General features: G+C 59.5%; 2 protein-coding genes across 3 annotated transcripts; both read left to right on the top strand.

Annotated features, from left to right (window-relative positions):
* Positions 1–4,272: 4,272 nt before the first annotated feature.
* LOC137663992 (extracellular serine/threonine protein kinase FAM20C-like) lies at positions 4,273–9,362 on the top strand. Its single transcript, XM_068401710.1, has 10 exons — positions 4,273–4,751; positions 6,248–6,423; positions 6,511–6,589; positions 7,095–7,187; positions 7,371–7,486; positions 7,777–7,957; positions 8,074–8,183; positions 8,768–8,849; positions 8,983–9,042; positions 9,128–9,362. The coding sequence occupies exons 1-10, from the start codon at positions 4,273–4,275 to the stop codon at positions 9,360–9,362; spliced, it is 1,611 nt and encodes a 536-aa protein (XP_068257811.1).
* A 2,763-nt stretch (positions 9,363–12,125) lies between these two features.
* SUN2 (Sad1 and UNC84 domain containing 2) lies at positions 12,126–22,085 on the top strand. Of its 2 annotated transcripts, none has more exons than XM_068401271.1 (17): positions 12,126–12,291; positions 12,845–13,020; positions 13,166–13,300; positions 13,498–13,593; positions 13,785–13,878; positions 14,095–14,159; positions 14,424–14,548; positions 14,923–15,153; positions 15,239–15,316; positions 15,404–15,447; positions 15,893–16,058; positions 16,145–16,372; positions 17,356–17,440; positions 17,525–17,640; positions 17,824–17,991; positions 18,439–18,531; positions 18,647–22,085. In XM_068401271.1, the coding sequence occupies exons 1-17, from the start codon at positions 12,167–12,169 to the stop codon at positions 18,758–18,760; spliced, it is 2,139 nt and encodes a 712-aa protein (XP_068257372.1). In that variant the 5' UTR covers positions 12,126–12,166; the 3' UTR covers positions 18,761–22,085. The 2 variants fall into 2 exon arrangements, with proteins under 2 accessions (XP_068257372.1, XP_068257373.1); XM_068401272.1 differs by having other exon boundaries at positions 12,848–13,020.
* Positions 22,086–22,967: the final 882 nt, after the last annotated feature.

Raw genomic sequence — 22,967 nt, forward strand, 5'->3', positions numbered from 1 at the left:
TTTGTGCAGTGCAGAAGAGTCCAAATCCTTTGAGCTGTCTCTTGGTGTGGTTGCTCTGTCTCACTCCAGCTGGCTGCCTTTCCGTGAAGATAGCACTGTTGTCTGGCACCTTCAGCAGCTGGCAGGTGGGAAAGATGATTTTCTTTTCCACAACTTTCTGTCTCCTCTATGTTTTATCCCTGTAGGTCCAGAGGGAAAGGTAAAGCACTGGTAAAGCCTTTGGAATGCCCCATGCTGGAGCGTGATGATACCTTCAGCCATACCATACTGCCTTTAATCGTGCTTCTTTCACGCTAATGAATAATTAACTGCTGTGTGCATATGCACAGACACGCTGGTCATAGGCATCTCTGCAGGGTCGTGCTGACCTGCAGATGGTCATAGGGAGCTGCTTACCTCAGCACACAATCTTTTGACCTCGCTGCTGGTCTGTTATCTCTTTGGCCACCAGCTGACCAAAGCTAATGTCTCCATGACCCGCATCAGCAGTAGGCGAACGTTGACCGCTCCCCAGACTTCTCGAAGCATGAACGTGCAAACAGATTGAGGTGAGCTAGGTGTGAATTTGCAGCAAGTCAGCTCCCACACTGTAACTCCCCCAAGGTAAGTGCAAGGTGGCTCACAGGAGAGAGGCAGGCTATTTTTGTTTCCAAGGGTAACAGCTTTCCCACAAGAAGTCACCACAAAAAAGCCAACCCATCTTAGCTGGTTTGCATGCCCGTCATAAATGCTGTATGTGAAAGCACAAACCTCAGCTTCCCAAAATTCAGCTGTGTACGTCAGGGAAGTGTTCAATAACAGATCAACAGTACCCCACCTGGAGTACTGCGTTCAGCTGTGGGGCCCCCAACATAAGAAGGACGTGGAGCTGTTGGAGCGAGTCCAGAGGAGGGCCATGAAGATGACCAGAGGGCTGGAGCACCTCTCCTATGAAGACAGGCTGAGAGAGTTGGGGCTGTTCAGCCTGGAGAAGAGGAGGCTCTGGGGAGACCTTATAGCAGCCTTCCAGTACCTGAAGGGGGCCTACAGGAAAGCAGGAGAGGGACTTTTTACAAGGGCAAGTAGTGACAGGATGAGGGGGAACGGTTTTAATCTGAAAGAGGGTAGATTTAGATTAGATATTAGGAAGAAATTCTTTACTGTGAGGGTGGTGAGACACTGGAACAGGTTGCTCAGAGAAGCTGTGGCTGCCCCCTCCCTGGAAGTGTTCAAGGCCAAGTTGGATAGGGCTTTGAGCAACCTGGTCTAGTGGAGGGTGTCCCTGCCCGTGGCAGGGGGGTGGAACTAGATGATCTTTAAGGTCCCTTCCAACCCAAACCATTCTATGGTTCTATGATTCTCCTGCCCATTGCACGTTGAGCCATGCTGCGCTGGCCCCTGTGTGTTCGAAGAAAGACTTTTACATTCCTTCTCCTGTGGAACTGGCACGCTTTCAGGCATGCCTGTAATTTTCAGGGGAGTATGGTTCATGGATCAGAGATTATCCCTTGTCCTGTGTTTTCCCGTAAGAGACCTCTCTGCGATTGATGCTTTGGAGCTTCCAGGCCCTATCTGCTTTTGACTATAAAACTGCAGTCTCTTGCTGAAGGTTTTTACCTCATGAATTTTCAGCAGAAAGACAGGCAAGTTGGCAACAGGTGGCTTGCTATTGTGTTCTTCTCTCCCTCTCATTGCTTACCCCCTGCATATTGCTGCTGTTCCCCATCAAAGCATCAGGCTGAGTCAGATGTAGAAAATGAGATGAAAAACGCGGGGTGAGGCATCGGTGCCAGCCGAAATGACCCTTCCTGTCTGCCTGTCCCGGAAAGCTGCGATAGCAGCTCAGAGGGCTGTGCTTCATGACTTCATCCCTCCCCACTGAGCGGAGATGGGCAACATCATTATCGGCTGCTGGGGAGTCCTGTCTCGGTGCTGGCAGTGAAATGTCCTCGGATGTACGGCTCCTCCTCCACCCCAAGGGTGACACGAACCTGCTGGGAAGGGGGGAAGGTGCTGGGAAGATGGAGGAAGAGCTGGTAGGGGGGAGATGGGAAGAAAGAGGTGCAAACGCAACCGCTTCTCTGCGATGATGTCATGGCAACAAGGTATATTGACGTGCTGTCAGGCAACCAGGGCAGGCTTTGAAGCTCTCCAGCTCTTCCCTGTTGCTGTGAGCTGGTGTCTGAGTCCCCTGAAAAATCTTTTGGTTAATATGTAATGCCACCATTGAAATGCTAAGGGTGGCAAGTGCCCCACTGAATCCCCCTGCCTCTGCTTTCCAATGGGATGCTAAATCGGGGCAGGTGGGAGGATTGCAAACTCCCCTAGCCTGTGGATGGGACTCCTGGTCAGAAGGCTGGCTTCAGCCCATAGGGTCCTTATCCCCATCTGGCTCTAGGGCATGGGAGGGAGGTTTCTATCCTCCCTCAGCCCAGTTTGGAGCTGGTTTGGGGCACTGGAAGGAGGGGGGTCTCCCTCTCCCCTCGCTCTCCCAGGGCTGGCTCTGGAATAAAGAAATCTGCGGCCCTGCTGTGGGAGCCGAGCCCAGCTCCTTTGATGTGAGCGGTTAGCACATGGGTTTTGTTGGTGTTTTCTTCTGCTAAGCAATGACCTAACGATCCCGTGTTCCAGCTACAACCCCTCCTAGGTGCCTTCCTTCCAAACCGTATGTCCAGACTGGATCCAGCAAACCTCCTGGAGCAAGACGCCGTGTTCCCTTCCTCGGGGAAGCCATCTGCTCCCCTCTGCCAGGCTCCTTCTGTAGGGCTTTGAGTTCGCCAGCCAGGCTGGAAAGCTCTCCTCCTCCTCCCTGCAGCGCCCGGCTCCCCTCGGCCATCTTGTTAGCACAAGGCACTGGGAAGGGAACACGGGGCTGGCTGAATCTGGGGCGGCTGATGGTGTCAGCTGGAGGCGGTTTCCAGGCAACTGTCAAGCCGTGGGACATGGCGAGCCGGGAACACCGGGAACACCATGTTCCCCCCACACCGCGTGGGAGGGGGCCGAGCCTGGCATGGGCTGAGCTGGCATGGGACGGTGCAGAGAGGGCAGAGCGAGAGAGAGGGTAGTGCAGGGATGTGGCAGAGGAGAGGGTCTCCACCCTACCCCCTCCTGCCCACCGCTCATCCTACCCTGCCTTGCTTGGAGCGAGGATGTGCAAGCTGCCTGCTGGTACATCATGCAGCAAGGAGGGACCACGTGACACGCAGCATTTCACATGCCTTCTGCATCCTTTGGGAAATCGAAAAGAGGAAAAACATCGCTCCGGACTCTATACCTGAGCCCCCAGGCTTGTTGCGGGTGGTCCTGTGCTTCTCTGTCCCTTATCAAATCCAAAGCTCCCTCCCTACAAGTCACCAACCAGTTTTGCCCAGGCAGCACAGCTCTGTACCCCTGGGTGTCACTGGAAAGGTGAATTTCTCATACAAATGGGCTGCCCTTCCCTTCCGCAAGCTGCTGATCCTCCCTGGTGCCCAGTGCGTCCCGCTGCCCCTCTGTGCTGATGCCTGAGGCAGTGGGCAGCATCTCTTCTCCTGCCTGCCCAGCTTCCCTGCCTGCTTCAGAGGCCCTGGGAGCATCCCTGCCTGTGGGCCTCACCAGCCTGGCAGCCGTTCCTTACGCTGCCAGCCCAGCTTTTCCCATCCCAGCAATGCTGATACTCACATCCCCTTCGTTTTACCTAATTTGAATGGGTTCTGAAAGGGGGATTGAGTACAAGTGCTTTTGAATAGATGGGGGAGGGTGATAAAATTGCTCTGGCTGAGCAGCAGGAGAAAAACTCTCCTGGATTACAAGTATGCAGATACGATGGACATGGGGAACGAGGCTGCGTGGTGCTGGGCAGGGTGGGTGCTGCAGAGGGGCAGAGCCGCTTTAATGCCCGGTATACCAAGAAATGTTCTGCAGCCCCGTGCGGGTGGCAGCACGGAGGGACGGGACAGTGCAGGGGTTATCTGCAGCCATGGCTGTCCCCGAGCCAGCCTTGTGGCTATTGATTTGGAACTTGCCCCGTTCACGCTAACCTTGGCGGTGCCAGCTCGCCCCTTATCAGCACTGATAAACCCCGCCACAATCTCCCGCCCCGTCCCGCTGCCGGCCCGGTGGCATCACCCCGCAAGGTGCCGTGGTGGCAGATCTTTCCTGTGACTCTGCCCTTGCACCGGTTGCTCTTTTGCTGCGATGCTCTAAATCCAGGACGCCTCACTCGTATTTTTGCACGGAGGCTGTGGCCGCACCAACTCGCTTTTAGCCTTGGGTGGGTGCCCACCCCTTGCTGAGCGTCTCAGGCGGGGAATAATGCAGCGCTGGCTGCGACCACTTTTCCAAAGGAAATTTAAAGTCAGCCTCCTCTTCCTCCTGCTCTTGGCCCTCCTGGTGCACCTGGCGATGGATTTGGCTCTCCCTGCAGCCCGCAGGCCCTGCAGCTGCGATGTGAAAGCACCGAAAGCCTCGGGTGTCCCGTCAGGCAGCCCCGTGCTGGCCGGCCCCAAAAAGCTGAGCCTGCGAATCCTTCAGGATTTCAGCGGCAGCAACGGCTCCTTGGAGAAAAGCTCCCAGGCGTGGAGAGCGGGGCCGCAGGCAAGGGCTGGAGAGCCGGGGGTCCGGCACCAGCGCGGAGAGGGGAATGCGGGGCGGACCGAGGGATCAAAGCTGGTGGCGCTCTTCAAGCATCCTCTTTACAACATCCCAATGCCGGAGGTGACAGAGAAAGACAAGCTGTTTGTTGTCAACCCCATGGAGAAGTTCAGCCTGCGCAGCAGTGGGAGCGACGAATGGTGAGGAGTGAGCTCAGCCCTGGCTTGCTTTTGGGGGATACGTGGGTTTGAGGGGACAAGCGGCAGGGACCAAACACATCGCTTCCCTGCGTAGATCAGCATCCTACCCTGGAGGGGCCTCGTTTGCTGAGCGCACTCTTCTTGTGCCTCAAATCCTCTCTTAGCCCTGAATTTCTGGGCTGCTACCCGGGAGCCTGTAGCACACAGCGAAGCCAAAGGAGACTCTTGAATTATTCATAGTATTACGTAGGGTATCTTTTAGGTGATCTCCTCATCTTCTTTCCTTTCCCAGTGCAGTCTAGCCTTTGCTCACTTGCTCTCTATATGAGGAAGTCCCCACTCCAGATTTCTAACCGGTTTTATCCCCCTCTCCCGACATGTTGGATGTGCAAAGCCTGCAATGTAGGTTACCTCTAACCATGAGACCGTTCCTGTCCTGCATTTCGCAGGACATCGCCTGACCTCTTTAGTCTCGGCCGTATGGTGAGCTCACTGCTGCTGGCTGCCTATTTTTATTACTGGACTACTAACCTCTAATTAGGAGGGAAGATATTAAAAGCTTTACCGTCGATAACACGTAGCAGCTTCCTTACGGAAAGCACACCTTCCAAATGTGGTGGCTGCTAAAACGGGGAGACAGTAAAAGCCGGTTTAAGAGCTGGTTTCCTCAAATGAGCATTTGCCTTGTCCCTGAGGACCACCTCGCCTACAGATAACCATGGGAGATGGGTCTGGTTTGATGAAATTGGGACACAGTCTGCATTTTCCTAGAGAGAGAGACACGAGGACTTGGGTTATAGATGCCCTGGGCCAGACTGTCCCATTGCGGTGCCGGTGGGTGCTGGTGCAGAGGGGAGGCAGATACACCCAGGAGCCCCACTTGAATGCCAGCAAACTGCAAATTTGCAGGAGGTGCAGAGACAGGGATAGTGATAACCCAAACTCATCCCCACAGGGAAACCAGGGGTGTGCGATAAACCCATCCAAGGCGAACTGGACGTTGAGGTTGGGAGCTGAGGTCGGTGCTGGGGATGGCTGGGAAGCCCTCACTCCTCCAGCCCTGTTTTACGGATGCGTGTGTATTCCCAGCGGGTGTGTGGGGGGTGTAGCCGGTTGTATTCCCGGGAGCTAATCCCCTGGGGAAAAACGACAAGATGAGCTGCTCCGACAGGGAAATAAAGGCACAGATGAGAGGAGCAGGATCAGCCCGAGGATTTTCTGCAGGGGATGAGAGGGAAGCCACTGAGCTTCCTCCGTCTATGCTGGCGGATGTCCCTGGCCACCAGCCATGGATGGGATCTGCCCAGGTGCCAGGAGCCCCAAGAATGGCACACGGGGCGGGGGTTTTCGCCACCATCCAGGGCTTGTGCTGGGCCTTCTCCCTGCCTCACCCTCCGTGTGCTGGCTCCTGGGAAAGGCCTGGGGATGCACGACCCCTCCTGTCCCAACTAAACACTGTCATTGTTGTTGGGTTGGTGGTGGCTGTCGGGCTGCAGGGTCAGCAGCAGTAAAGCCGAGACGCTCCTCCCGACAGGGAAGACAGCCTACGACACCTACCCCACTTGGCTCAAATTCCACGTTGGCATCAACCGCTATGAGCTCTACCCCCGCCGGGACCCCCTGATGCCCACCCTCCTCCGGGACTTGGCCACGCAGAGGGTCGTCAGCTCGGGTACCACCTCCCTGCCTGCACCCCTGCCCACACCCCTGCCCCGCTGCCTGCCGCCCGCCTCCCTCATCCCTATGTTCCCCCTTTCAGTCCAGAAGTCCGGCGGAACCCAGATCAAGCTCATCATGACGTTCCCAAATTATGGGCAAGCCCTCTTCAAGCCCATGAAGTGAGTAGAGCCGGGGACAACCTCATACCCCACCTGCATGATCCTGTTAGGTAGCAAGGAGTGGCTGGAGGAGACCACGGAGGGAGAAATTGAGAAATGCTTCATGCCTTGCCTCACTTCAGCCCCTCCACCCCAAAACTGAGGCAAGCGGGATGGTCCCCTTGCCCTCACCTTCCCTGGTGGTTCTTGCAGTAGTCTGGGCGTAGCTTGTGATGGGGTAGTGACCTCCAGTGGTGGAAAGAAGAAGATGGTCCATGAGGACAACCCAGGACCCTCCAGTCCATGAGGAGGGTTGGGAGCCCTTGGGTTGGGAGAGGGGGTGTGTGGGGGCCTGGCTGGGGGGGTTGGGGCTGCACCACCCAGCAGGGACCGACTGGAGGAGACTGGGTCTGGCTGTGTCTCCAGTGGCACCAGGGACACAAGGTAAGGGGTGGTTTGGGGCCAAGCCCACGCTCAGGGTGACCTCGTCCATGGCCATCACCCCCACCCTCCCCTCTCCTCCCAGGCAAACTCGGGACCAGGAGACCCCCATCGACTTCTTCTACTTCTCAGACTTTGAGCGGCACAATGCAGAGATTGCAGCCTTCCACCTGGACAGGTGAGCACAAGCTTTGCATCCAACTCTGCCCTCCCATGACAGCAAAGCAACAGAGAAACTGCTCCTTCATCCCGCCGCTTCCTCCCTGTTGCGAGGGATACCTACATCTCATGGCGGTTTTAATAACTCGCTGTGAAAACCAGCAGGGGTCGACAAGAAATGGTTCCAAGTTCTGTGTTTCAGGATCCTGGATTTCCGGCGAATCCCCCCCGTTTCTGGCCGTTTGGTCAATATAACGAAGGAGATTCGTGACATCACCACAGACAAGAAACTGGCTAAGACTTTCTTCATCTCTCCAGGTGAGCTTTCATGCCATCCATCCTCTTCTGCGGCCACTCGCCTGGAGCTCACCTGGAGCCGGCTGCTCCTTCCCTGGCTCTGGCTGTACCAGGGCAAATGGTCCCTTTGTGGACTGCTCCAGCTCCTGCCGGGTCCCCTGCCACGGGGCTCTGCTCCTCAAGGCCTTCCTTGCCATTGCTTTGCTGGTGGTATGTGCATGGAGCATCCTCACCTGGACCACCCTGCATGGGGATAGCAGGCTCGTTGCCTTCCTGCTCTTTGTCAGCCTTTGCTTTGTCCCCACGGCCAGCGGGCAACGTCTGCTTCTACGGGGAGTGCTCCTACTACTGCTCCACCGAGCACGCCCTCTGCGGCAAGCCGGACCGGCTGGAGGGCTCCATGGCCACCCTGCTGCCTGACAAGACCTTGGCCAAGCGCCGCTCCTGGCGCAGCCCCTGGCGCCGCTCCTACCACAAGAGCAAGAAGGCTGAGTGAGCCGGGGCATGGGGGGTATGGGGGCCATGGGGCAGCAGAGCTGTGGGATGGGAGGGGGCCGCCCCATGGCTGCTCTCACGGCCACGTTGCCTGCCCCGGCCTCTGCCCGCAGGTGGGAGCTGAACCCCAACTACTGCGCTCAGGTGCGAGAGACACCGCCCTACAACAGGGGCCATCGCCTGCTCGACCTCATCGACATGACAGTCCTCGATTTCCTTATGGGTGAGCCCCGCCGTGCTGGCGCTGGGGGCTGCAGGGGCCCCTCGGGACCCAAACGGCTCCGTGTCCCATGACACCACGCCCTGCAAGGTTTGTTGGCCGAACCATTGCTTGGGCTGCAGAGAGCTCTGCCCTCACCCAAACCGAGAGCAGAGGTCTGTGCTGTTTGGCTACATTCCGGGCAGAAGCCGAAGCATGAAAGATGCTAAACACCCCAGGCACCTCCCAGCAAGCTCCCATTTGCAGCCCCCTGGGAGCCGCTCCTTCCTCCCTGCACTGTCCCCCCGCCATCATCTGACTTGGAGAGCTTCCTGTCTCCTCGTCCCCAGCCGCCCAGCCGTTACTTCTGCTCCATTTGCCGCTGTTGTCCCTCCGTGAGGCTGACGGGATGAGAAGGGGCCTGGAGGCCCCGGGGGCTCCACTTGGGTCCCCCCCCACGGCCATGGCCACCAGACGGGCACCTTAGAGGTGCCCCCAGCCCTTTTCCACAGCCTCTGGGTTTTGGTTTCACACCAGGAGGGTGCTCCATGTCCCCTCTCCTGCCCCCTGGCCCACCATCCAGTGGCAAATCTGTTGCCCCGCCGCAGGCAACATGGACCGGCACCACTACGAGACCTTCGAGAAATTTGGGAACGACACTTTCCTGCTCCACCTGGACAACGGCCGTGGGTAAAGCAGGTTGGGGGGAAAGCAATCCTGGCAAAGGGGTGGGGGGAGACCGTGGGTCTTGCCAAAACGTGTCCTGCTCTGAGCCATGGGGTGATGCCGCCCTGATGCCCGCTGATGGGCTTCTTCCCCCCAGCTTCGGCACGCACTCACGCGATGAACCATCCATCTTGGCCCCCCTCCAGCAGTGCTGCAGGTAAGGGGCTCCCTCCGCCTGCCCCGGAGCTGCTGTTGGGGAGAGGCTCCCCGGGTTGAGACCTCTCCCCCCTCATCTTTGGCAGCATTAAGAAGTCGACCTACCTGCGGCTGCAGCTGCTGGCCACCCAGCCCTACCGCCTGAGCGACCTGCTGCGGGAGGCGCTGGCCACCGACCCCCTGGCCCCCGTCCTGGCCGAGCCCCACCTGCAGGCGCTGGACCGTCGCCTGGGGAAGGTGCTGGAGGCGGTGGGACGCTGCCTGGCCGGGGCAGCCCACCCGGATGAGGTGTTGGTGGATGATGTGGTGTCATGGGTTTGATGGGGGGGCTCGGTACCTCGCTGGGTTGGGGTGTTTCGGTGCGCTGCTGAGGGTGACATGGGGACTGGCATGCAGCTCTGAGTCTGGCTTTTGGTGGTGCCAGAGCTGGCAGCACGATGCACCAGGAAAGCGGGATGTAAGGATAGCCGGGACGGGGAGGGTATTTAAATAAAAAGGTTGATCTAGCCGAGAAGACATGAGCTGAGCTCTCCCCTGCCATGGCTGCTTTTCCAGCCCTGGTCTGTCCTTGCGTGCCCGGACGTGTCACTTCAGGCCTTCAAAGCCTTTTAGGAAAGGGTACAGATTTTTCCTGGCTTTCCCCAGCAAGAGCTGCCAAACTCAAGCAGCTGGCAAGCTCCTTCTGCCCCCCTCCAGCACAATGATGCCCTGGTGACCCCCAAAAAGAGAGCTGAGGCTCCCCACTGCTGGTGTGGGGAAACTGAGGCATGAGCTCCCAGCCACTCGCTGCTTATCCCTGCCCCGCTCTTCCCACGCCCACCCAAAACCCCCCGTGGCTCCAGCATGGCCGCCTCTGCCGCAGCACCAGCGGTGCAGCAAGGGGGGGTGAGCCCCACTCCCCCCCAGCATCCCCCCAAATCCCCTGGGAACCGCTGCTGGCTCCCTCCCTGCCCGAAAAAGTGGCTCTTGGGCAGGGACGGAATGACCCGGGGCCGTGTACCCTATTTAGTGCCCGGTGGCTCAGCACCCAGCTTATCCCCTGAGCCTCCCAGGGCGGCTTAATCCACGGCAGGGTTATGTCAGCCGGGGCAGGCACCATCGCTATGGCCACGGCCGGTGCGCCTGGGACAGGGCATGGGGTTGGCATCGGCATGGGGTTGGCATCAGCATGGCCAGAGATAAAGGTGCCACTGGGGAGGAGAGATGTCCTCCGGGCCGGCCGGTCACCTGAGGAGTGACGGGAAGCCGCAGGAAAGGATGAAAACAGGGCGGCTGGCACAGCGGGAGACAGAGCTGCCCTGGAAAAGCTGGGCAGAGATTTAGGCCGGACATAAAATGGGCTCAAAAGGGAGGAAAAAAAAAAAGAAAGGGAGACAAAGAGGATCTGTCTGCCTTACACAACGGGGCCGGGGCCGTGCTGAATCGGGGTTTGTTGCAGTGTGCCCCCCCTGGCACATCCTCCTGCCGCTGCCCCGGCTTGTGCACCAAACCCCGGCACAGGGAGGAAAAGGTTTCGGGGCTGTTTTGCAACAGGTGACCCCCCTTCTGCCGGCCTCATGTGTTGTAACCCTTTCTATAAATGCCTTTTTGCTGCCATACCCAATGCCAGCGGGGCCATTCCCACCCCGTACCCCACAGACACGGCCCCACAACTGCATCCGGACACAGGCAGCCGGTTCCCCCACCCTCGCTGAGCCCCGCCAGGCAAATCTTTTTCCGAGGCGCAGTCGGATTTAGAAACCACGGCGTGGGAGGGCGGCTGTTTTCTCAGCCCAGCGAGTTTGCACAAGGTCCCGGCTGCGCCGTCGCGCGTTCAAGGTCCCATGGGAGCAGCCGGGTTTGGCTCGCACCCCTCTGCCGAGCCGGCCTGGCCGCCCGGGGGGGGAGAGGGATGGTAACGGGGTGTCTGATGCCACGGGCCCGGGGAGCAGCAGAACCCGCCTGCCCGGTCGAGGCAGCGTGGGTGCCCGGGCATCAAGCGGGGCTGCCCACGCCGCGGGGACGGGTTTGGCCCTGCCGCTGTGCCGGGTGGTGCGTGGGGGGCTGGGTGCTTCCCACCCCACCGGGGCTGGCAAACACAAACAGGGCTGGGGCGCAGCCCTGCGCCTGGGAGCCCCCCATTTTGGGCCAGCATCACCCATGGGACCTGCCCGGGGTGGGGGGGGCTGCCCTTGCCTGGCAGCGTGGGCTGCCTGTGGCCCTTGGTGGGTGGGGGGAGCCCCCCCGGGGCTGAGGCTTTTGGGGACCAGCTCCCCGTGGGCAGCCAGGGGGTGGGGATGGGCCTTCCTCATCGGTCTGCAAAAAATGATGATGATTAAAATAAAATAAAATAAAATAAAATAAAATAAAATAAAATAAATTTTAGAGGAATAATAATAGTGATGGTGATGATGATGATGAAGATGATGAAGGGGATGTCGAAGAGGCCCCTCGAGGCCGGGGGGGGGCGGTGGCTGTTCCCCCCCCCCCCGTGGCCGTGGCGGCGGCGGCCCCGGCGGGCGCGCGCGCGCGGTGCAGCGGAGCGGAGCGGGGCGGGGCGGGGCGGGGCGGGGAGGGGGGGCCGTGGGGGGGCGGGGGCCGCTTTCCCCTGCAAAACAAAAGGGAGCGGAGCGGCGGCGGCGAGGGGGACGGTGGGGGATCTCTAATCGGACTCGCCGGTGGGTTTCCGTGGGGTGGGGGCACGGCGGGTTGGGGCGGGGGGGGAGGCTCGTAGTGGGGCCGCGGGGAGGTGAGCGGGACCGGGGGGGTGCGGGGGGGTCCGGCGAGGCAGCGGCTCCGCGGGTGGGTGGGTGCTGTCGTGGGTGGCCCGTGGGAGGGGAAAGGAAGGGGGTTTATAGCCCTCTAAGGGGCGGGCGGGTCCATCCCGGCCCTGCCGCGGCGGCGGGGGCGGCCCGGGGCAGCAGGTGCCCCTCGGTGGGCTCGGAGCACCCCTAGCCCCACCGGGCACCCCACGGCCGCCTGCGCGGGAGCGGGGTTCGGTGTGTGCCGGGACCCCTGCTGCAGGGGTGGGGTCCCCGGGAGTGGGGTCCCTCCAGGTGGGTCCGCTCCCACTGACACCTTCGTCTCTCCGCGGCCCCCCCCCAGTGAACCGTGCCCCCCCCCCCCCCCCGCCCCGTGCTGCCGCCATGTCCCGCCGCAGCCAGCGCCTCGTCACCACCCGCTATTACCCCGGGGAAGACGATGCCGCGACCAGCAGCAGCAGCTCCCTGCTGGGGGGGCAGCAGCTGCCCTTCAAGGAGAGCAGCGGCAGGTTAGTGGGGTGTGGGGGGTGTCCCCCCTCCCAAACGTGGCTAGGGCACTGCATCCCTGGGCACCTTCCGGGGGGGGCATCAGGGCGGCTCGCAGAAGGGAGCGCGACAACGACGAGCTCGCTGTGTTTCGGCATGGCTGCCGGCCACCTTGGCACTGCCTGTGCCTCCGCTCCGGCAACAGCCCCCGGCTCCCCATGCCTGGCACCTCTGCATCCTCTCCCTGCCTTGGCACGGGAGGGTGCCAGGGGTGGCTTGGGGCCCGTCCTGGCCATGGTCCCCTCCGGCTCAATGGCGGGAGGGAGGGAGGTGCGCTGCAAGTGCCGGGCCGGAAAACCACAGCGGTGCGAGCGGAAGGGGTGCCGGCACTGTCCCCGGGCCTTTCGCAAAGGCACCCTCCGAAACCTGCCGCCATCCGGTATGGCGGGGTGGGGGTGGAGGGAAGTGATGTTGGCCGAGGGGTTGGGGTGAATTCCCCATTTCTCCCCCACGGGTGCACCATGACCCCCTCCCCCTGTAACCATGTGTGGCTCAGGAGCCTGTTCCCACCCCCAGCAGGACGGTCAGGAGGAAATCGAGCAGCATGAAGCGTCTCTCTCCCACCCCCAGCACCCAAACCTCCTACTACAGCGAGTCCATGATGAGCGAGTCCTACTTGGGGGGCAGCCGGGGCCTCGCCGCCCTGGGCAGCTCCGTGCTGGATGATGCCCTGGACAGCAGCACTTACTGGGGTGAGCCCTCCATCCCGTGGTGGCCGGGGACCTCCCTGGGCACTGGAGGGGTGTCGGGGCAGCCCCCCATGCTGGTCAACAGGGTTGTACTCCATGGGGTTGGTGGTGGGTGGTTTCTCAGAGGGGCTCTGTGTTTTGGGGGCAGACGGGGAGCTCTCCACCAGGAGGAGAAGAGGCACAGGGGACACAGAGTCCAGTAAAATCAATGGGCTGCTGGAGAGCAAGACGTACGACACCTACGCCTCTTCGTCTGGGTACTCCTCAGAAGACGACTATGCTGGTAGGGATGCACCAGCCCCTCTGTGGTGGCAGGGATGCTGGAGGGGGTGTCCCAGGGGGACCAGCCCAGGCCCTGGCTGTCCCCAGGGTGCTGCCAGCCCCCCTTCGGCACGCTGCCACCCATGCAAAGCCTTCACCCTCGATGCACAGGAGTGCAGGCTCTGTTTGGTGCTTACTGCCTTGCTTCTTCCTTTCCAGGTCACTTTTACTCAGGTCAGAGTAGCTCTGGGTCGGGCCTGAGAACCGCAGCCTCCCGGGTGGGCTCCTTCCTCTGGCAGGTGCTTACCTCCCCAGGTGAGTGTGAGGGTGGCGGGGGGGTTTCTAGCAGCACCTTTCTTCCCTACCAGCATCTCCCTTCCCCATGTGCCATGTGTGCTGTTCCCTGATGGGGTGGAGGGGTTTTATCCCCCTGCGGGAGCATCCTTGGGGACAGGGGGGACATCTCTGCTGGGACCCTGCCTGAATCTCAGTTTCTCTCCTGGCAGTTCGGTTCGTGGGGTGGCTATTCTCGGGGCTGGCAGCTGCCTGGCACCGCCTCACCAGCACGGTTACCCACCTGGGCAGCGTCCCCTTCTCCAGGTGAGTCTGATGGTGGGACACAGGGATGGGGGAGGCATGGAGAAAACCTGCAGGACCCCAGAGAGGGGGTGTCCCGCAGAGCCCAGCGTGCATGGGCTGGGTGTCTTGTGCCAAAGCCCAGCTGGGCTTTGCTTTCCCTCTGGCCCCCATCCAGAGGAGCACTGTGGTGGGGGAGACAGCTGCTGTCTTACAGGTGCCTCTTTCTTTTCGCTCCAGGCGCTATCCGTGGCTGAAGAGGTCCCTGCTCCTGCTCCTCCTGCTCCTCGCTGCTGCTGCCTACGGTGAGTCGGCCCAGCTTGATCTGATGCCTTGAGATCTGGGGCAGTGCAGAGCATCCCACTGCTGTACCCAGGGGATGGGATGGGATGGCCCCAAGCTCAGTGCTCGTGGCTCATGGTTCCCTGGTGCATCTGCACCCCTGCGCTGGGGCCTCCTGGTAACCCCAGGTGGTGCTGATGGCTGAGCCTCAGCACATTCACACCGTCCCCTGCTATGGTCCATTACCAGCCTGCTGTTCTAACCATCTTGTCCCCTTGCGTGCCCAGGAGCTTGGTACTTCTACCCGTATGGGCTGTCGACGTTCAGCCTCCCTGCGTTCCCATGGTGGGGAGCTGGAAAGCTTTCCTCCTCCGACGTGCATGGGGCAGGGGACCTGACTGCGCTGGACCAGGTAAGGCCTCAGTGAAGGTGCAGCGGTGGCCCAGGTGGGGTGGGTGCTGCGTGGGGAGAGCCGGGACAGTGTGGTTCATGGCTGAAGAAGCCCTTCCAGGGGATGGGGGGGTGGTGGAGGATGGGGCAGATGGCTGCATGCTGGTGGAAATGGCTCCCTGAGCTTGTGGCCATCTCACGCTTGGGGTGTCCCAGGGATGGAGCAGATGTTTCATCTGCCCTCTCCTGGGAAGCAGCAGATGAATAAGATGCCACCAACCCTGGGGACCAGGTGGCATGGGTCCCCTTTCACAGGGGTCCTTGTGGAGCAGGCAGCCCCCCTGGGGTCCACACTTCCCCAGGGGGCTGCATCATGCCCGGCCTTTGCTGTCGCAGGGGCTGAGGGGGGAGCACCGGCTCCTGGCTCGCTTCCAGGCCCTGGAGAAGCGCTTTGAGGCGCTGGAGGCTGAGGTGTCGCGGTGGGAGCTGCAGCGGGGGGCGGCAGCAGTGGCGGCAGGGGGAGAGCTGCCACCGGGGGACGTCCTGGTGCTGCTGGAGGGGCTGGTGAGCCGCCGGGACACGGGGCTGAAGGAGCATCTCCGCACTGATGTGACCAGCCACCTCCAGGTGAGGGGTGCGGGAGGCACGTGGGGAGATGGGGGCATGTGAGGTCCGTCTCTGATGTTCTCCCCCACTGTTCCTCACCCTGTAGGGCGAGCTGGATGCCCTCCGAGCCCAGGTGCAGAGGGATTTAGAAGGGCGCCTAGGGAAGATGGCACAAGCCTCTCAGGTAAGGGGCTGAGCATGTGGTGGTACCCAGGCACGATGTCCTCACCACCGGCATCACAGGTCTTACCCCTTCCCCTTTTCCCGGCAGGAGATGGAGGCACGCTTGCTGGAGCTGAATGCGGAGTGGCAGAGGTAACGCCAGCCGGGCAGAGCTGCCCCCTGGTTAGGGGCGAAATCCCCACAGGGAGGCTTAGGAGGGGTTTCCAGGTCTGATTTGCTTGGGGCAAAGGAAATGTTGAGAGATGTGATCTTGGGTGGAAAGGAGGGATGGATATGTGGATACGTCGGCAAGAAAGTGCCCTGGCTGGCAGCAGGGCTCAAAGGGCGATGGCAGCGAATGACCTTCGCCACCGTCATTTTGCATCACCGTGGGGAATGTGGCCCTTCAGCCAAGGGGCGAACAGGGGCTGCTTTCCCATGGGATGCAGTAGAAGAGGTCACTGCCCCAGGAATCAAAACCATTTGGGGCTGGAGATGGGGTTGAGCGTAGGCAATGGGGGATGACCCTCCTCCCCCCATTTGCAGAGGGGAGCTGGGACTGTTGGCACAGGATTTTGTTGCCTTTCTCTCGGCACAGCTCGGCACAGGAGGGCCTGCGAGGGAGCTTCCAACAGGAGGTGGGCAGGCTGGAGCAGGAGGTGGCAGCGCTGAGGAGGGAGCTGGCTGGCCTCAAGTCGGACCAGGAGGTGATGGGGAAGCACGTGGAGGGGATGCTGGAGCAGCTGAAGGCGGTGCGGGCTGATGTGAGTCCCCTTTCCCAACCTTGTTTGGCAGAGGGAGGCGCGAGGGTCCCTGCCCCCGCGGCTGAGCTCTGTCCCCACCGTTTCAGGTGGAAGTGCAGCTCCCGGCGTGGATCAGCCGGTTCCTGTCGCAGCCCCAGCGGGACGATGCCACCAGCCTTGTCCTCCAGCGGGAAGATTTGCAAGCAGAGCTCCAGGCCCTGGAGCAGAAGATCCTGGCCAAAGTCCTGGAGGACCGGAGGCTGTCGGCGCGGGATGCTCAGGCTGGCATTGGAGTGGCCCTGCGGCAAGGGGGGACCGCAGGGGTGACAGAGGAGGTGAGATCTGGCCTGAACCCCAGGGACGTGGTGGTGGCCACAGGCATGGGGGTGGGGGGTGTAGCGGGGAGCTGGCATGAGTGCCTGGCAGATGGCTGAACCATGAGGACAGCCCTTATAGCTGGGAAATCGATCCTGGGCTCACAACCCACCTGGTAAGAGCATCCCTGAGACTCCTCCATCCCTTCTCTGCCACCAGCCAACCCTGGGCTGTGCCTGTGCCCTGCCCTGGAAGGGATCGTAGGTGGCGAGGCTCTTGCTGTATTAAAATCCAAGTTTCTGCTTGTGTATCTTTCACCCAGAAGCGGGGTGGGTGCCAGCAAGGTGTCCACGGGTTGAGCATCTTGCTTAACCTCCCTCTTTCAGCAGCACCGCAGAGTCATCTGGGGCAAAGTGTTTCAGCAGAATGACACCATGGGAGAAAATGAGCCTGCCTGCTTTGGAAAGAGTTGTTGGCAATTCCCCGTGGAGGGAGGGATCGAGCGGGATTAGCAGATCCCCGCAGTCTGTGCAGGCCTCGTGCACGCCCTGAAGTTTAGACCCAGAGCAGTGCTTGCAGGGTCCCAGCTCCCGGGGATGGCTCCTGAGGGATGCTGTGGTTGGCTCCCACTGCGATGTCAGATTTTCCAGATGGGGTTCCGTGGGACGGGGTAGGGGGGACAAGCAGACAATGCTGGGGAGGACCAGGTGGGCTGCCAGGTTGTGTCTGGTACCCACTGGCGGATCTGGGGACGGGCGAGCCCAGCGTGCCTGGGTGCTGCCCCTTCATTGCACGGTGCTGCTTATCTGGGGTATTTTTAGCAACCTCTAAGAAGGCTTCCCAGCCAAACGCATGTTCTCTCGTTTTGCCATGGTGATTCATCCCCTGGCTGTTCTGTGGGAAGATCCTTGTGCCTCTTCGTCCCTGTGGGGTGGAGGCGGGTGGGGGGCAGGACACCCGCCCCGGCCCTTCACCTCTCTCTTGCCCTCTGCTCCCGCTGCAGCAAGTGCATCTCATCGTGGGTGAAGCCCTGAAGCGCTACAGCGAGGACCGCGTGGGGATGGTCGACTACGCCCTGGAGTCGGCGGGTAGGTGGTGGGGGGCTCTCGCCCTCCCTGGGACAAGCCAGCCATCCTGGGAGGGGTGTCACGGGGCTTACCTCTCCACCCCAGGGGCCAGCGTCATCAGCACCCGCTGCTCGGAGACCTACGAGACACGGACAGCACTGCTGAGCTTGTTCGGCATCCCTCTGTGGTACCACTCGCAGTCCCCCCGTGTCATCCTGCAGGTGGGCATCCTCGGGGCGAGACCACACAGAAGGGGAGGATGGGATGGGACGGTTCTTGTCTGGGCTTGGTGGGTTTTATTGGGCTCTTGCTGTCGCTCCAAGCAAGTGGCCAGGCTAACATTGCGGGCAGAAAATGGCGCTGATGGTGATAACCTTGCTAGTGTCTCGCTCCCGTGCTTGTAGCCAGACGTCAACCCCGGGAACTGCTGGGCGTTTCGTGGGTCCCAGGGCTTTGCTGTCATCCGCCTCTCCAGCATCATCCGCCCCACGGCCGTGACGCTGGAGCACATCCCAAAAGCCCTCTCGCCCCAGGGGACCATCCCCAGTGCCCCCAAGGACTTCACTGTCTATGTGAGTGCTCTTGCCTGGACCCAAGGGAGAAGCAGGGGGACACAGTGGGAGGGTGCCGTGGTAGAGGGTGCAGGAGGGGAGGGCTAGCAAGCCCTGTACCTGGCTGTGGGGTGCTCTGCGGGGGTGGGTGTTATCCTGAAGAGGAGGAAGAAGCAGCAGTACTGGCAGGGAGAAGGGGAACACCGGGCTTTGGGAAGGGTTTTTGGGGGATGCTGGGAGAGAGGGGATTGAGTAGATGTAACTCTTGGTCTTCCCCCTCCTCATCCTTCCCCACTGGCCCCTGTCCCCACTTGCCTGTTTTGGCCTGGAAGATCAGGAGTGGGGGCCAAGCACGCTTGTGTCTCCATCTCCCTCTTCCACCCTGGGTGCGCTTATCACCTCTGATTCTCCCTCTCTGACCACCCCTGGTTCTCCCTTTCTGCCTCCCTGCACCCCCCCGCCCCATAGGGCTTGAAGGAGGAGGGAGAGGAGGACGGCCAGCTCCTGGGGCAGTTCACCTACAACCACAACGGCAACCCCATCCAAACATTTTACTTGAAGGTAAGTGCTGTGCCCTTAGAGCACGCGACCCCAGGAAGAAAACGGGGCCCCTGGGGTCTCGTGAGCCCTCAAGAGCTCTCAAGGGCTCAGGTTTTTCCTTCCTCCTCTCCCCGAGGATGATGCTGTGGGCAAGTACCAGCTGGTGGAGCTCCGAGTGCTGAGCAATTGGGGCCACCCCGAATACACCTGCATCTACCGCTTCCGTGTGCACGGGGAGCTGGCGCACTGAACCCCAGCTCCGGCGCAGGACGAGGATGCTGCCGGGCTGACAGCAGGAGGGGATCTGTCTGGTTTGCCGCTTCGCACGTAGAAATCCTGGGATGCGCCAGCAGCCGCCCCGGAAAGCTGCTCCCCTCCGGGGAGGAGAAGAGCTGGTGTTTAAGGGATGAGGCTTTCACTCGTCCAAGGACCAGGGTGGTGAGGCAAGAGCATCCCATGTGGGTCCTAGCGTAGCCTGGTGTGTTTTCAGTGCGTATGGGACTTTTTAATTTTTTAAGCTAATTTTTTATCGGGTCTGCGCAACCCCTCGTCCCCATGGCCCTGCTCCTTTCTGACGGCGCACCGAGCGTTGCCAGGGCTTGGGAAAGGGGGGTGTAATTTTGCGATGCACTTCACGTGGGCTCGGGCGCGATACGGTGTACGGGACCGCGGTGACTGGCTCGGTGCCGCCAGAGTAGGTGGGAGCCACCGGTTACGGCCACCCAGTCTCTCCCCTCCACATGGGGTCATTTCTCCTGCTTTGCCTTTGGTTTAGGTAAAGATCTCCAGATCTCTGATGCTGGGCCAGCAGTAGGGAAATAAGACAGTATTAAGGAAGTATTAGCATAAAACTAATGGTTTGGGGCAGCAGGAGGGGAGAAATTCAGCACATGTTGATGGCAGAGCCCACCCCGGTGCTGCCGTCCATCCGCTCGAGCCCTCCTGCTGCTGGTGACTGTGTTGGGTCTTGGCAATGCCGTTGGCCCCCAGCTGGCCGGCTCCTCGGTGTTAAGCTTGACGATGCTATTGAAAACTCCTGTCACCTGCTTCCCCTTTTGGGTTTGTTCTGTGTTTTATTTTTGGTTTTGTTTTCTTAAGAGGGTGGGGGTTATTTTCCAGTTGGGGTGTTGGGGATTGGTTTTTTTGTTTGTTACTACAAAAACAAAGGAAAGACTTTTTCCGTGCAATTTCTACTTAACCGGAGAACGCTACGTGGCGCTGCTTGAGTGCGTGGCTTAGACGCAGAGGGGGCTGGAGCTTTGTTTAGTAGGAGAAATAGCGCGTGCAGTAGAGCAGAGCTGTTTAAAATAAGGGCCTTGGTGGCTGGGCCTGGGAGACAAGGTCCTCTGTGGACTGCTGCTCGGTGGGGTGCCGGACGCACTCCTGCTCTCCTTGCTCTGGAGACGTCCTCCGAGACCGCAACGCGTGACTGTGGCCTCTCGCCCACGGCCGCATCTGTATAGAGGCGACTGTTTGCAGCAAGCGGGAGCTGCTGCCTTGATGCTCTCCATGCCTCAGAACAGGGTGGGAGATGGGGTGGAGGGGAGACTGCCTTCCCCAGGGGTTGTGGGTGCCAGCACGCTGCTTCATCTTGGGGGGCAGCAGGGCCTCCCTGCACCTCCGGTGCTCAGGGCTGCCTCTGTCACCTCCCGGTCCCCCATGGCAGATGGCTGGCATGGGCTGACCGCCTTTCTCTTGGAAGGGCTCCCTTTCCCTCCTGCCTTCTCGCTGGCATCGCTCAGCTCCCTGAGCCCTGGCTGCAGAGGACCGGGCTGGAGCAGGACAGGGAGTCCTGCCTGCAGCGGGCACGTAAATCCTGCGTGTACCCATCACACGATGTGGGGAGCGGTGGCAGGGGGCTGCAGGAAGGATGCACGGGGACTTTTCCCAGGCTGAGGAGTGCCAGGGCCATCTGCCTGCAGCACTCTTAGTTTGGCTTATGTTCTTGGACAGTGTTTATAACCGCTGCATTTGTCTTGCGTTTTGTTGAAAGAAAAGCTAAAGGGCTCATGTTCAGGGTTTTAGCCCTGTCTGATGGTGGCATCATCTTCCCCCGGCACCGTGAGCACTGGGGGAGCACCGTGGATTGATGCCTGCTCTGGTCTCTGCTTGAAGTGCTGTAGGGCCAGGGGTATAGAGGAAGGAAAGGGGCTGAAGAAGCGTCTCCCTTCAGCATGCCCTGATCTGCATTGGGCAGAGGCACTGAGCCCTGACCCCCTCCGTGCTAGCACCAGGGGATGAGGATGATGGCAGCATGTCCCTTCTGGAAGGGGTCTCCTCGCTCCAAGCAAGGGAAGCAAGCCCAAAGGGCGCAGCCCTATCTCCAGCAGGTTAAAATTACCCTGTGGAGCCTGTTGCAGAGCTGGGAGGCCCTGCTGCTGGGAGAAAGAGACTGCAGCCAGATCCCGTGATGATAAATTCCCTCCTATATTGAGCGTAGTCTTAATTCTTGGCATCTACAGCCAAAGTTATTTTAAACTTGCCTACAGCTGCCTGCTTGCCTTGGCGTCATGTTCATGAGGGCCCTGCATGCAGAGTTGTGCTTTTATGAATGCTTAGACCTGTCCCAGGCTCGGCAGAGCAGCTCCTGTATTTAATTGAATGATAAAGAGAGCAGAGATGAAGCTCTTCCCCTGCCTTACCCGGGGGTTATCTGGCTGCTCGATCAAATGCCATAACCATGAGGCTGGAAAACCCCTTTTCTTACCTCCCTTCTGGCTCCCTGACCTGTGGGTTGGGCCATCAGGGTGGATGATCTCTTGGTAAATGAGGCATGCTGGTGCGAGGTGGGAAAGGGGGACCTCTTTCCCCAAGAAGGGAGTTGGAAGGGGGAGGTCTCTGCTCCATCTGGATGTTGACCACTAGCTCTGGGGCAGGGAGTATTTGGCTTCACAGGGCAAGCTTGCCCTGTCCTTTGGAGATGAAAGTCTCTGCTGTTCTGGGGTAAAACCCCCTGGAGACACAAGTGAGAGGTCACCTTGGGGGTTTATGCTCTTCTCTAGAGGAGAGTGCTGGTTTTAGAGGCCTCACCATGCTGACTGCATGAGGATCCCCAGGAAGGCAGGCTGAGGTTACGTGTGGCTTTTCAGCCCCCAAATTCTGCAGCGGTGCTGGGCTGCAGCCTGAGAACCTGTACGGAGTGCCTGGCCAGCTGCCTCCCGCCGGCATTGCTGCAGCGCTTTCCTGAGCCACCAAGGAAACGAGGGCATGTAAAACTGCTGCGTCAGCAGGGTTGATCTGTGCCCAGGGGCATTTAATCCTGCTGCTGATACAGAAGATGAGCCCGGTGAGGCAGGAGAAATGCAGAACAGCTGTCAGAGCAGATTTCCCTTATTTACTCCATTTCCCTCCTCTATACTCCCTCCTTCTTAGTTTGCCCCACACACGTGTTATGAATTAGCCCTGCAGAAACACATGGTTACAGGCAGGAGACAAGTTTCTATTTGATGCTGTAGCCTGTTGCAGATGCTGCACTGTTTTGTTCATTTTATTTTTTATTCAACACATTGTAATTTATGCCTATGCAAAAAAAGAAAAAAGACCATGACCAATAAATTATATCAAAACTGCTGTAAGTTTTTTGAGTATTTTGTAGGTGAATTTGCTGGTGGGAATGATGCACAGCCAGGAGATGGACAGAGCTATTCTTGTAGCTCTTCTATGTATTCTTATGGCAAATTCTTATTTTCCACCCTGACATACTAACTGTAGGGTCAGCAGTTTTCACCTTGTCCTTGAGCAGGCTCTGGGATACAAAAGCTGCTTGGAACAATGCTGAAAACAAGACCTATTAAAAACTTATTAGCTTGGGACATTTAAAATCAAAATACTGCATTTTTGATGACTTCTAGCAGTCTAGGCCTGTACTAGACCATGGCTGTGTGCTCAGTTCCTCCTGCAGTGACCTCGAAGCTGTCCCCGGGCATTAGCGTGTCCTCTGCCTTCTCATGGCCATGAGCAGAGCCCAGCTTGGCCCTGAGGAGTGGCAAATGAGGCTCGGCCTGACACAAACCACAATTAAGGGTAGCTGTATGTTGCTCTCTTTTCCTTAACAGAGGCTGTAAATTACTCAGCAGGCAGCTAAGAGCAAGTAGAAAGGAAATATTTAGTTGTCCTCAGCACGAGGAAGTTAACCTAGAGCATCAAAAAAAGCCTGCAAAAAGGGGAAATGAGACAGGCTTGAGCTTGGGGAGGGTCACACCAGTGTCTGCTTATACCAGGATAGGCTGGAGGCAGGCTCATGTGGAGGAGCAGCCTTGCAGCTCCTTGCAGCAGGCCACCCTAGGGAAAGGCTTGTTCCCTGCTGGCCCTGGATCTGCCCTCGCTGGCTCCCCCTGGTGGGGTGGGATGCTGGGCATATCAGTGTCCCAGCTCGGGGGACACACAGAAAAACAGGGAGGGGGACAGACAGAAAAACTGATATGGAGAGCAAATGGGAAGGGAAGGGGTCTGGATAC

This window comes from Nyctibius grandis, chromosome 5, assembly GCF_013368605.1.
Source record: "Nyctibius grandis isolate bNycGra1 chromosome 5, bNycGra1.pri, whole genome shotgun sequence".
Classification (NCBI taxonomy): domain Eukaryota; kingdom Metazoa; phylum Chordata; class Aves; order Nyctibiiformes; family Nyctibiidae; genus Nyctibius; species Nyctibius grandis.